General features: G+C 39.8%; 1 protein-coding gene across 7 annotated transcripts in view; it reads left to right on the plus strand.

The window, feature by feature from the left end:
* CDKL5 (cyclin dependent kinase like 5) overlaps positions 1-13,427 on the plus strand; it is a 214,354-nt gene that overhangs the window by 131,272 nt on the left and 69,655 nt on the right. For all 7 annotated transcript variants that reach the window (XM_042973886.1, XM_042973891.1, XM_042973890.1 and 4 more), the window contains 2 exons: positions 5,451-5,587; positions 10,700-10,820. In XM_042973886.1, coding sequence (XP_042829820.1) covers positions 5,451-5,587; positions 10,700-10,820 — 258 coding nt within the window. The remainder of the gene's footprint in view (positions 1-5,450; positions 5,588-10,699; positions 10,821-13,427) is intronic.

The raw sequence follows: 13,427 nt of genomic DNA on the forward strand, positions 1-13,427 counted from the left end.
TTCTCTTTTTATTACTTACTTTGCATTACTTTTGCTCCTGTGACTTTTTTTTCTTAAAAATTGTTTTTCTTTTAACTTTAGTGAATCTCCCTTCTTGATTCTTAGTGTGTTAACTTGCCTAACTGGCAAGCTAAAAGCGGGTTAGTTCTTTGTTTTTTTTCTTACTTAACGTCCTTCTTCTACCCTGCCATTTAATCATCAGTCAAAAAAATGTATGTAACATTGTCAGACTTGCTGCCTGTACTAAGGTAAACACCCTCAGTGGAAACTGACGCCCAAGCCCATTAGCATGCACATAAGCAGGACTTGCTCGGATGCACCAGGTCTTAGAGCTGCAAGGACCTTCGAATCCTCTAGTAGAAGCCCAATTTCTGTTTATAGCCAAGGAACCCACGGTCCAAAGCTGTACAGTTAGTATGTGATTAACTGGGAAAGATGCAGGCCTCAGGATCTTTGAGTTTTTCTTCCATCCATACCATGCTGCTTTGCCACTCAGCTCAGCAGTAGCAGAGTGTAGACCCGGACCTGGGTGTTCGAGTGACTCTCTAAAGCTTGCTCACTACCATCCACCGTGTTGCCTGTGTCCCTTTGTTCCACTTAGTGTGGCATTCCCTTCCCTCACCCCGAGGAAGCTATTCTTTATAGACTTGGGTTCTTCATTTGTAAACTGGAGGAGCCTTGCCTATGTAAAGAATCCACAGGATTATCTCAACTGGAAGGCAGGGATTTTTGTGCTCACTTGAGTAGGCTGTGCCAGCACCTTTAAAAAATTGCCTCACTAAAGAGCTTGGCTACTTTCTGAACGTCTGAGGTGAGAAGCATGTGTAAGTGGAAAGTATATTCCTTTTCTTCATCATCCGATCGTTTAGTGCTGCAATTTCATCAAAGTACAGGGTAAGCCAGGAACCTTAAAAGTACTTAGAGAAACAAAAATGATAGGATATACCAAGTAATGAAGAGTGTGCATTTTACTTGCACTTAGGGAATTAATAATTCCGCTTCCTGCCTGTTCCCATTCATTACATTCTTAGTGCTGAAGTGCTTACCTCAACTTTGGATATCTATGACAGGCATAAATTAGAGTAAAGCCTTCATTTCCTAAAAAAAGATAGGCAGCTCAAATGAGGTGGTTTTGGCCCCACATGCTAAGTGGTTTTGTGAACTTCTTTTTCAAGATTAATTTCTCTTTTCTCTCTAGCCATTTTTACGTAGTCAGTATAGATTTGAATGATGTCTATATAACAAAGCATCAAAATTCGGTGAGGTTTAGGCTCATAATCAATGAGATTTTAATGGAAAGAAATCATTGGTTATTAGATTTGGAAAAAGCCATGGGATTTTTTAGGGCGTGTGTGGACGGGGAGTGTGCCCATTTATTTTGTTATTTTATGAATGAAAAGTTAAGTGGCTTGCCCAACATCATATGTCACAGTGTTGGTTATTTAACGGGATCCAAACTCTAGGTCTCCCAAATCCTACTCCAGTGTTCCTTCTTCTAAAACCATTCTACTTCAGCCATTCTGAGGTAGCTTTATCTGTTAGCAAAGTAAAATCGCCACAAGTTGCTAATAATTCAAAGCTCTCTTTTTTCAGTTGCTTTTCGAGTGCCAGGAATTCACCAAGCAGTTGACTAGAAAAGATACACCAGCTGTATTTACTTTTGACCTGGTTGCAACATTTTTTTGTACCCAGCTCCAGTATAGCTTACGGATGTTATTAATGAATGGTTAAATATATATGTGTTCGTGACCCTTTTTAGTACTTTAAGTTTTCTGGAGCCCCATTTTTTATAATCACATATTGTAGAAGACAACCAGGCATAGTGGTATATAGGGAAAAAGAAATTTGGTTTGTCTTACTGCCCGAAAAGCTGCCCTCTCAACGTTCCAGAGAGAAGATTGAAAGTACCGTACTCAAAACTGAGAGCGAAAGTGCCTCTTGTTTGCCATCACATCGCTGCTTCCCACGTCTTAAGTGAATGAGGGCTAGCCACATAGGAGTGAAGATTTCCTCATGACATCAGTGGACGTGTTTGTGTCAGAAGTATTTATTGATCCCTTCTTTGTGCCGGGTGCAGTCCTAGGTGGTTGAGTGTGTATTGTTGAACAGCAGAACTTAGGCCTCTCCTCCTAGAGCTCTTGGTTTAACAGAAAGAATAGCAGCTCTTGGTCTGCAAAAGAATAGGTTCAGTGTGGTAAGGAATAATAGGGGTGGAAGCCTACTTTGGTTTAGTGATCTGGGCGATGCTTGTGAGGAGTGCTGTTCAAACTGAATCCTGAAGAAGAGCCAGCCCTGTAAGGAGTCTGGGTTGTAGAATGAGAGTTCCAAGCAGAGGGAACAAGTTAAAAGGCCCTAAGGTTGAAAAAACTAAGTTGGGGCTATTTGGAGAACTGAAAGACTAATGTGGGGTGGGGGGGGAGGTGGGAAGGATATGAAATGGGGAATGGAAAAGCAGACAGGAACCAGGTTGTGAGTAATCACTATATTTGTATTGGATTATCACCTTGTTAGAAGATCATTTGCTTTGTATCGAGACCTTTGTGGCATTCTGTGTCTTAGAGATAGGTGAACTTTGGTTTGATTATCTCAGTCTCAAAAGTAACCCAGATGGGGTAGCCTTCCTCATAAGACTAAAGGCTGTTAGTGTTTTAGTAATTTTACTACCCTATGACCCAGCAATAGCACTGCTGGGAATTTATCCAAGGGATACAGGAGTACTGATGCATAGGGGCACCTGTACCCCAATGTTTATAGCGGCACTCTCAACAATAGCCAAATTATGGAAAGAGCCTAAATGTCCATCAACTGATGAATGGATAAAGAAATTGTGGTTTATATACACAATGGAATACTACGTGGCAATGAGAAAAAATGAAATATGGCCTTTTGTAGCAACATGGATGGAACTGGAGAGTGTGATGCTAAGTGAAATAAGCCATACAGAGAAAGACAGATACCATATGGTTTCACTCTTATGTGGATCCTGAGAAACATAACAGAAACCCATGGGGGAGGGGAAGGAAAGGGGAAAAAAAAAAAAAAAAAGTTAGAGTGGGAGAGAGCCAAAGCATAAGAGACTGTTAAAAACTGAGAACAAACTGAGGGTTGATGGGGGGTGGGAGGGAGGGCAGGGTGGGTGATGGGTATTGAGGAGGGCACCTTTTGGGATGAGCACTGGGTGTTGTATGGAAACCAATTTGACAGTAAATTTCATATATTAAAAAATAAAAAAATAAAAAAAAAAATTAAAAGTAATTTTAAAAGTCACCAAATACCACTTATCTGGCTCAGCCCCATTTTGCAGAACAGCTGGACCTCTGTCCCACCACATTCCTGTAAGCCACTTTGGGAGGTCCCCTGCTCACATTCCCCCTACTGCCAGGTGACCCCCATGGTGTCATACTCTTTTCCCCTCATGGGGGCCCTGTGAGTCCCTAGTTCCCAGTCGCCCCCCCCCTCCTGATGTTGGCTGGGCTGGCTCACTGCTTATGCCACTGTCAACCTATCCTACTGCTACTTCTTGCTTTCTGATAGTATCTTTCTGTGTCCTTTCCTAATCTGTGCTCCAGGGCTCCCCAACAGTTGTGTTTGTGTGTGTGTGTGTGTGTGTGTGTGTGTGTGTGTGTGTGTGTGTGAAGTAGGGAGAATATTTCACTTGTGTAACCAGTTCACAAAGGAGTGTTGACTTTCTGTTCCCTGTTTATTACAGATACTCTCATGCTACAAAGCCCTTGCGTTTATTACAGTCTCTTGATTCTTTAAACTCCGTTTGAATGGGGGCTGGGAGATAGGCTGGGATAGAAAATAATCTGAGAAGTACTCCTGGCACCTAATTTAGAATCTTCTCTCCCCATTTAGCCCCATCAGCCTTTTCCCTCTTGTGTACCTTGCTTTAGGAGGCATTTCTTCTTAGAAGGCATTTTAATCTTTCTCATCCTCATCCCCAAACTCTCATTTTCTTCTTCCCTGAACCTGAAGGAGGTTGGATATACCTGAACCTGAGGGTCATAAAACTTGGATTCTCAAGCTAGGATTTTGACTCTGACCCCAAATGTTGGAGACAAATGTGTTTTAGAATTCACAACTTCCGGGTTTTGGAATGGAAATATGGCATGCTACTTTAGCACCCTGTAATAAGATGCTGTTTCTTTTATTATTAATGTTTATTCATTTTTTGAGAGAGAGACAGAATATTAGTGGGGGGAGGGGCAGAGAGAGAGGGAGACACAGAATCTGGAGCAGGCTCCAGGCTCTGAGATGTCAGCACAGAGCCTGACGTGGGGCTTGAACTCACGAACCATGAAATCATGACCTGAGCTGAAGTTGGACGCTTAACTGACTGAGCCACCCAGGCGCCCCAGTAAGACACTATTTCTGAAGCAAGCACCTGAATGTTCTTACTAAGTGGGATAAACAAAGACTAGGTGGTCTCATGTCAGTTTAGGTTTTACCTCTAAAGAGATTTGCCATACACTTGGAGAAAGTGTTCAGTTTTTAGATGGATTTTTGAAATTGCAGATAAAAGAATTATGAACCTGTATTCTTGTGTGTGTGTGTGTGTGTGTGTGTACGCATTCATATATGTATATATGTAAACATGGTAGTTGGCATTTCCAGGCTACATCTAAAGGTATCATAAAAACTCACTAAAAAAGAAAAGTATTACCTTCCTTACTCCCCTGCCAATTCATCCATTAGAGTTAATGTGACTTCTGTCCTTCCTCCATGCCTGTGGGGGTTATCGTGAGTGAAGTTGATCATATGGAAGGCTATATTGGTTCAGCATAAGTTCTCCGTCCCAGTACAGCTACACCATCTGGGATGGACAGGTGGACATGCCACAGGAGGACAGCAGGAACCTATAGCAGCTGCTGTTCAGAGAGATCAGACTCTCCTAGAATTCCCTGCAACTTGACTATGAGCTGCATCGTGGGTGCCTGGCATATGACCTCTGCTCTCTGAGGTGACTCACATGCAGCCGGAGAAATAAAATGTTCTTTTAAGCCAAAGCTTCCGGCTAGAGTTAAAAACATCAGCTGCTACAGATGTTGCCTAGAGGCTGCTCTGCACACTGATACCATTGATTCCTTTTTACTCTTTTCAACTCCTCCTTTGTCAGTAGGAAGTGTTAGAATTAAAATGACAGTAGATTGATATGTTGTATCTGTAAGTCTGTGTTTACACATACCCTCTGCAATACGGAGTACAAGAAAACATAAGGGGAAAATTAGGTTCGTGCTGGTCAAGTAAGCCTTTTCTTCTTTAAGTGGCTAATTCTTGATCCTTTCAACAAGAAAATGTGATATTTATTCTTCCATCCTTGAACTTCTTATGCAGAAAGTACTCAAAGTGGAAAGTAAAATTGGTATGTTTTCATTGTTTTTAGAATTTTTTCAACAGTGGTTTGAAAGCTTTAATTTTACTCTTCTCCACCATTGTTTACATTCTAGAAAATGAAGAAGTCAAGGAAACGACTTTACGAGAGCTTAAAATGCTGCGTACTCTCAAGCAGGAAAACATCGTGGAGCTGAAGGAAGCCTTTCGTCGGAGGGGGAAATTGTACTTGGTGTTTGAATATGTTGAAAAAGTAAGTCACTAATTGATAGTATGGAATTTGCCTGATTCTTTTATGTAGGGTCATTTCTGACACTGTTCAAGGAAGTATTATTGTCTAGTATGATTTGTCAATGTACTCATAATCTCAGTACTTTAAAAATGAATTTTTTATCCGTAATCATTAGAAGCCCTGAAATATATTGAAGGGTTTTGCGCAATTTAACTGTACAGAGATCATCTTAAATTTCCACAGTGTATTGATTTGGCTTCTAAAATCTTAGAATCTGTGTTCAACAGGTAATTTTTAGATGTACTTTATTTAAATTAAACCGAGGCAAGGCTTCTGAGGGAGAGACAAGTAGTTGACAGTGATGGCATAAGATGACAGAGGTATGTGTGAGGCAGCCTGGGAGCTTAGGGTGGCTGCCTAAATCAGACCTAGGGTGGTGAATGAGTGGGCTCATGGAGCAACCTTTTATGAAATGTCAGTGCTTTGGCTTTGAGGGAAGAAGATGTGCCAGGAGGCATAAGGTGAGGCTTGAGGAGGTAGATGAGGCCACAGATAATGAATTGGAAGCATGGGAGAAAAGAAGAAAAGCACACACGGTTCAAATTATCTGTATACTTGCCTTGGTATTTTTTTTTTTTTTAATTGGTGATGATTAGTGACAGTTTTAATGATGTGTGGCCTAGGGGCTAATGTATGCTGCAGTCATCAATAGGTGGGCCTTTGAATTTCTTTGAGGGTAGCTGCCCTACAGTGGTTGGTTATTGTCCAAAACTTAAATAAGTACCTTTACAGGAGTAGAATAAACTGGTGCCAGATGGACCTTTTAGAGGTTTCCTTGATGAATAAATATGTGGTTCCTGATTTCCTGTTAATAGCTAAACAACACTAAAAATTACTACTTTTATTATATTTCACTTCTTGAGTACATGTCTTTGTAGGAATCTGCATGATAAAATCAGGAATTTGTACATGATAAAATGAGGCTTTCTAATGAACATGAAGGCTGGGGAGGGTTATGTTTGTCAGATGCCTTCTATGTCATAAATGATAGTGTCATCACCACCATCATCATCACAAAATAGAAAGCAGTGTTGCCAAGATGACCCAGGAGTGTGGCTTTTGAATTAATTCAGCCTTTACAAATTCTTTTTCTTTTTAATAATTTTTTATTTACTTATTTTCGAGACAGAATGCATGAGTGGGGAGGGCCAGAGAGTGTGGGGCGGGGGTGGGGGGTGGGGGTGGGGGACAGAGGATCCAAAGTGGGCTCTGTGCAGACAGCAGAGGGCCTGATGCAGGGCTTGAACCCATGAACTGTGAGATCATGACCTGAGCCAAAGGCAGATGCTTAACCGACTGAGCCACCCAGGTGCCCCTACAAATTATTTTTCTAATGAAAATAAATATACATAGGAATTTCAATTCAAGCAAAACTTGAAACGTATTACAAGTTTCTTTGTCATTTTAAAACACTGTTTCATGGGGATGCCTGGGTGGCTCAGTTGGTTAAGCATCTAGCTCTTGGTTTCAGCTCAGGTCATGATCTCACAGTTTGTGGGTTCGAGTCCTGCATCAGGTTCTGTGCTGACAACTTGGAGCCTGCTTGGGATTCTCTCTCTCTGCCTCTCCCCTGCTTGCTCTCCTTCTCTCAAAAACAAAGAAAGAAACTTAAAATAGAAATAAAACACTGTTTTGTGTTTCTTTTCCAAAATCTGCTTAAAAGTTTCTTTTTCTTTGTCAGTTTAGGTATATTCCTAAAGGACCTTCCCTACCAAAATTAAACTGAAATTTGATATTTATAAAAAGTTATAAGAAAAAGGATTCCTGTAAAAATCGGATGTTCTTTATATTATTTTTTAGTTGCAAGAATAATCATGCAGTTTACCATTTTCACTGCCAATAATGCAATTCTGACAGATCTGTTTCGGTTTGTCTTTTTTATTTCTGTTCTGTTCATGGTGATGGTTCATGATTAATAACAATTTGCTATGAACACATGGGGAAATCACCTCTGCGTACCAGACGTTTTGTCGTGTCTGAGATCTCTCTACCGATAAGTGGCAGAGCTGCTACCAGACCTTCTGTCTTGTGTCCCCCAGACCTGGGGTTCTTGCCCTGACCCTGTGGTTTTTCCGTGGAAGGTGACCTCCCATCAGCAACAGTGCCTAACAAGATTAACAAAGAGTCTCAAGAGGGCAAGAAAATGGTGCTCTTAAGGGGTAGTGGGGTTGTTACAGGATTACAGTGGTTTAAACAAAATAGAAGTTTCTTTCTTCCTCACATACAAATACAAAGGTAGGCAGTACAGGGCTGGTACGGTAACTCTGCTCCACAGCTGTGTGAGACCTAGGTTGCTTCTGCCTTTCCATTCTGCCACCCTTGAGATGTGGCCCTTGTCTTCAAGGTCAAGATCACACTCCAGCTATCACATCCCCTTGGCCAGGACTTACTTTCATGGCCTCTCAAGCTGCAAGGCAGAGGGGAAATGTACTCTTCATTCTGAGCACCTATGTATCGACTTACAAATTGTATTACTGTGGACTAAAGGGAAGAATGGCTATCGAGGGGCATTCCTATCTGCCACTGACAGATTTAGAACATGATATGAAATGAGACATACGATTTATTTTCTGTATTGCAAAGCCCTCTTATTCTTCATGTGCATTTAGGAGCTCCTATGCATTTGTTAATTGAAAAAGGCAACTCAAGTGGAGAATCATTAAAAAATCATGCATACATACTTGAAACATTTTAACTTAAAATATATCAGTATATATTCATTTCTTACTCCTTAGGGATAGGGTCAGGGCCTTTGGAGCATTGATCTTCTGATTGGAGTTCTGATGAGTCTTTCTTAGATACATCATACCCATAATGCATCAACTATGATAGCCTGTGAGAGCTTCTGTAAACCCAAACTAAAGCTTAAAAACATTAAAAAGTAACCTCAGTGCAGAATCCTTATCACCATCACCACCTGTCCCTTGCCAGCATTTTTTAGTTGCTGCACTCACATACCATTAGACAGCAGTATGTTTAGTGGCTGTCCTCCATTCAGTCTTTCCAAAGTATTAAATTTTGCTTTCTTACAAACAGCAAATCTCTTTATTTAAAACATTATTTCATTGGTTTATATGATATTTAATTGTATTAAAAGAAGTGCATCTGTTACAAATAGGTATGGGAGTGTTATGAAGAACTGATTATATGCAGCTTGACTGGTGGGAACAAAATTGTGAGGTTGTATTAGAGCAAGTATGAGGTTTTCTAACTTTTTGGTCCTTAGGACTCCTACACTGTTAAAATTTTTAGATACCCTAAAAGCTTATTATTTATTTGGGCTTTATCTATTAATACTTATCATATTACAAGTCAGAACTGAACAATATAAAGGTAATTCATTTAAAAATAACAATAAGAATCCCATTACATGTTAACATAACTACATTTGTGTGTCATACTTTCAAATAAAAAATGGTATTCTATCAAAAATAAACAGCTAGTTCAGCTTTCAACTCAATCACCCAAGTGATTTTCTTTAAGATAACCATCATGCTTTGTTATGCAGAAGTGCTTTATGTGTATTCCCCATTTTATCGTGTAGATTCCTAAAAAGACATGTACTCAAGAGTTGAAATTTAATACAAGTAATAATTTTTACTGCTTAATCAAAGAAGGACATCCTTTTCTGAGAGAGAAGAGAGAGCATGCGCACATATCAGGGAGGAGCAAAGAGAGGGGGAGACAGAATCCCAAGCAGGCTCCACACTGACAGCACAGAACCCAACCCAGGGAGTGGGGGGCCTCGATCTCACAAACTGTGAGATCATGACCTGAGCCGAAATCAAGAGTCAAACGCTTAACCAACTGAGCCACCCAGGCGCCCCAAGAAAGACATCCTTAACTAAAACTGGTTTTTTGTCTTCCTTTTTAACTGTAAGAGTGTGGCATTGAGGAATCCAATGCCTTGATTTATGCAAGGGTGCCACCAGCTTACCCATCCTTGCTTTGAGTCATCAGTGTAAATGCAAACATAGTAAAAGTGCCAAAAAGCTGAGTGTTACTATGAATGTAGTTTTGACTTCATGGGCCTTCTGTAAGATCTGGTAACCACCCCTAAGACACACACAGATGATACTTTGAGAACTGCTTTTCTAGATGGTCGTCTACAAACAATAAACTCTAATGCTATGGGCCTTAATGTGGTGCTTTACAGAGGGAATGGAAAATGTGTAGTTAATCTGGAAATTCAGTGAAACTGGTTAAGTGGGGTTTCTCCTTAGTAAAAAAATTTTGCGTGAGTTTTAGAATGATCTCTGACTCCAGGCTAAGAGTTTCAAAAATTGATTTGTTGGGAGTCTGTGTTTATTTCAACAGCATTTTCTAGCCTATCTTAATTTTTGTACCGATTGCATGGATCACTTCTAAAATTAAGGATCATTTTCTTTTAAGAATATTTTCCAGGTCCTCCAGAAATATTTTCAAGGCTTGATTTTATTGCAAGGTGCTATTAAACATGCACAGTGCACTGTGTTAAAAATGCTTGTTTACCCCCTCCTTTATACATCACAGCATCTTCTCTCTACTTTGTATTGCTTTTGCCTTGAAAATATTCTAAAATGATGCCTTAAACATTTTAGGGAGAGTGGAAAGTACCAGGGTTATTATTTGGGGCAGCACTGAGGAATAGTAAAAATGGAATTTCTCTTAAAAGAGAGCTTTGATTTAATAGAGTATCCCGCTTTTTCATGAAAAAAGTTGTAGATGGAAAACAAAACAGCTTTTTAAAATGCATGCTGTGTACTGGATGAATTATCATCCAAGATGCTTTTTAAAAAAAAAAAAATTATTCTGAGAGAGAGAGAGAGAGAGAGAGAGAGAGAGAGATGGGGGGGGAGGGGCAAAGAGAGAGGGAGACACAGAATCTGAAACAGGCTCCAGGCTCTGAGCTGTCAGCACAGAGCCCAATGCAGGGCTTGAACTCACGAACCGTGAGATCATGACCTGAGCTGAAGTCGGACACTCAACTGACTGAGCCACCCAGGCACCCCAAGATGCTTTTTTAAATTGTTACTACATGATTTATGGCCTGCCTAATTTGTGGAGATTAATGGCTCCCTATTTAATTTTTAGAATATGCTTGAACTGCTGGAAGAAATGCCAAATGGAGTTCCACCTGAAAAAGTTAAAAGTTATATCTATCAGCTAATCAAAGCTATTCACTGGTGCCATAAGAACGATATTGTACATAGAGGTAAGTATGGAAGTTTTGAAATGGACAATATTAAGAAAACATCGAATGTAATGAAATATTTTACATGTTACTCTCTTAAGAATATTTCCATGGGTGCTGATGTTCCCTTTGAATTAAATACATTTCGAATGTACAGGATATGAGAACATCGTTTACCTTCCAAGTCTCCTTTTGAATTATCAAAAGGATAGACTGCAAGTTTATTTGGATATTATGGTGAGATCTGTATAACCAGATCTATTCTCAACTTTAGAAATGCCTTGGGATGTAAAGAATTTGACAAATGGGAACTTTGAAGCTTACTTGGGGTGAAACGAGCAAAGGGGTAATCTCCATTGCCTTTTGGTTCTGTTGGTAGACCAGGTAATGTGAAACCACTCAGAATCAGGCTTTAAAGGTGGTCCCTAAGTCACTGACCTCCCCCATTGACTGTCACCTCTCATTCCCTCTTAGACCAACAACCTCTGGTATGTACCTTTACCTCCTGAATTGCCCTACCCATGAGTGGAAAGTGCCCATTGCAAGTTGTAGGCATGATCAACCTTGCATAAAGGTCATGATTATGCTTCCATAAACTGTTTTATTTTGTCCTTTATTGCTGTGAGGTGAGTGATTTATAGTAATAAAAGGGAAATTACTTGTTCAGCACTGTCTTTGACTCTACACCATTTATCTTCTGCTGATAATCTTGCTTGAATTCTAGAGTTTTACAGTAATGGGACACATATTGATAAAATAATGAAGCTAAAAGATGTTTATCGGAAAATGTTACAGTATCTCCTTCTTGTCTCTGAATTATCAAATAAATGAATACTAACTTTTAATTTACCTGTACAGACATACAAGGATATCCCTTTAAAAATAGTGTCACTTTAAGAATAGCTTAAAGGTCACGTGAAGAATGCCAACTTCTATTAATTATATCTAGAAAAAGTTTATATTTCTCTTGGATTTGACTTTCATACCAGTTACCATATCAAGGTTGTTGGTGTGACAAATGGATACAGAAGATGTGGTTTATATATACAATGGAATACTACTTGGCAATGAGAAGGAATGAAATCTGGCCATTTGCAGCAACGTGGATGGAACTGGAGGGTATTATGCTAAGTGAAATAAGCCAGGCAGAGAAAGACAGATACCATATGTTTTTACTCATATGTGGATCTTGAGAAACTTAACAGAAGACCATGGAGGGGTGGGGAGGGGGGAAAAAAGGTTACAGAGAGAGAGGGAGGCAAACCATAAGAGACTCTTAAGGACTGAGAACAAACTAAGGGTAGATGGGGGGTGGGGGAGAGGGGAAAGTGGTGATGGGCAGGGAGGAGGGCACTTGTTGGGATGAGCACTGGGTGTTGTATGGAAACCAATTTGGCAATAAATTATATTAAAAAGGTTGTTGGTAGTATAGGTCTGTCTTCAAGCCAACCGCACATCTAGTGTCTGGGGTAATGATTCTAATAACAGTGTATACTGCAATATGAGGATATTAATAAGGAACTGATTTAGCTGCAGTTCTGTGGTATTGCTGTGATTTGGTTAAGTATACAGTAAATCAATGGTTATGAATTCACAGTAGAAACCATGATTCTGAGGGACGCCTGGGTGGCTCAGTCAGTTGAGCATCTGACTCCTGGTTTCAGCTCAGGTCATGATGCCAGGGTTGGGGACTGAGCCCTGTGTTGGGCTCCACTCTGTGCATGAAGCCTGCTTAAGATTCTTTCTCCCTCTGCCCCTCTCCCTTGCTCTTTCTCTCAAATTAAAAAAAAACAACACAAAAAAGAAACCACGATTCTGAAATCTACAGATTTTACTCCTCCGTCTTCCCTTTCTCCTTTTTCACCTCTGCCATATGATATAAATGATTGATACTCTAAAAAATAGAATTGTGAGATGTCTCCCAGGGTAGGAATTAAATAGCATTTTCTGTGTATTTCTACTTAGCTCCCACCACATCGTCAGAACATCCATGGAAAAAATGAGAAATCTTTTCTTGACTCATCCAGTATAGCTTCAGCATTAGACATTTATAATTGTGAACTACACAGAAAAGCTAAAGAGAGATATAAATATAGAAATTATATAGAAAATGACAAGAGAAATGATTTCTTTTTTTAAAGTGTATTTATTTAATACAGAACACACGAGCAGGGGAGAAGGGCGGGGGGTGGGGGAAGAGAGAATCTTAAGCAGGCTCCACGCTTAGCACGAACCTGTCGTGGGGCTCAGTCCCACATCCCTGGGATCATGAGTCAGATACTCAACCAACTGGGCCACCCAGATACCCCATGAACTTTAGAATATATATATATACATACACACACACATATATATATATGTGTGTGTGTGTGTGTGTGTGTGTGTGTGTGTGTGTGTGTATGTATATTCTATCTCCAAAAAATTAATATTCAAACTCCCAAAATTGATGTCATTAGTATTTTATAAAGTAGATAGTTCCTTGAGACATGGTGGCCTAGATTCAATGATTTTTAAATTCCTTTCACAGATTCCATTAATACCTTTAAGATTTAAAGCAAAAAAATATTTTTGAAATTGTGGTCTGCATGCTTCTCCAAAACAAATGGAAACTTTTATGTACCAGCATAA

The sequence above is a fragment of the Panthera tigris genome, chromosome X, assembly GCF_018350195.1.
Source record: "Panthera tigris isolate Pti1 chromosome X, P.tigris_Pti1_mat1.1, whole genome shotgun sequence".
Classification (NCBI taxonomy): Eukaryota; Metazoa; Chordata; class Mammalia; order Carnivora; family Felidae; genus Panthera; species Panthera tigris.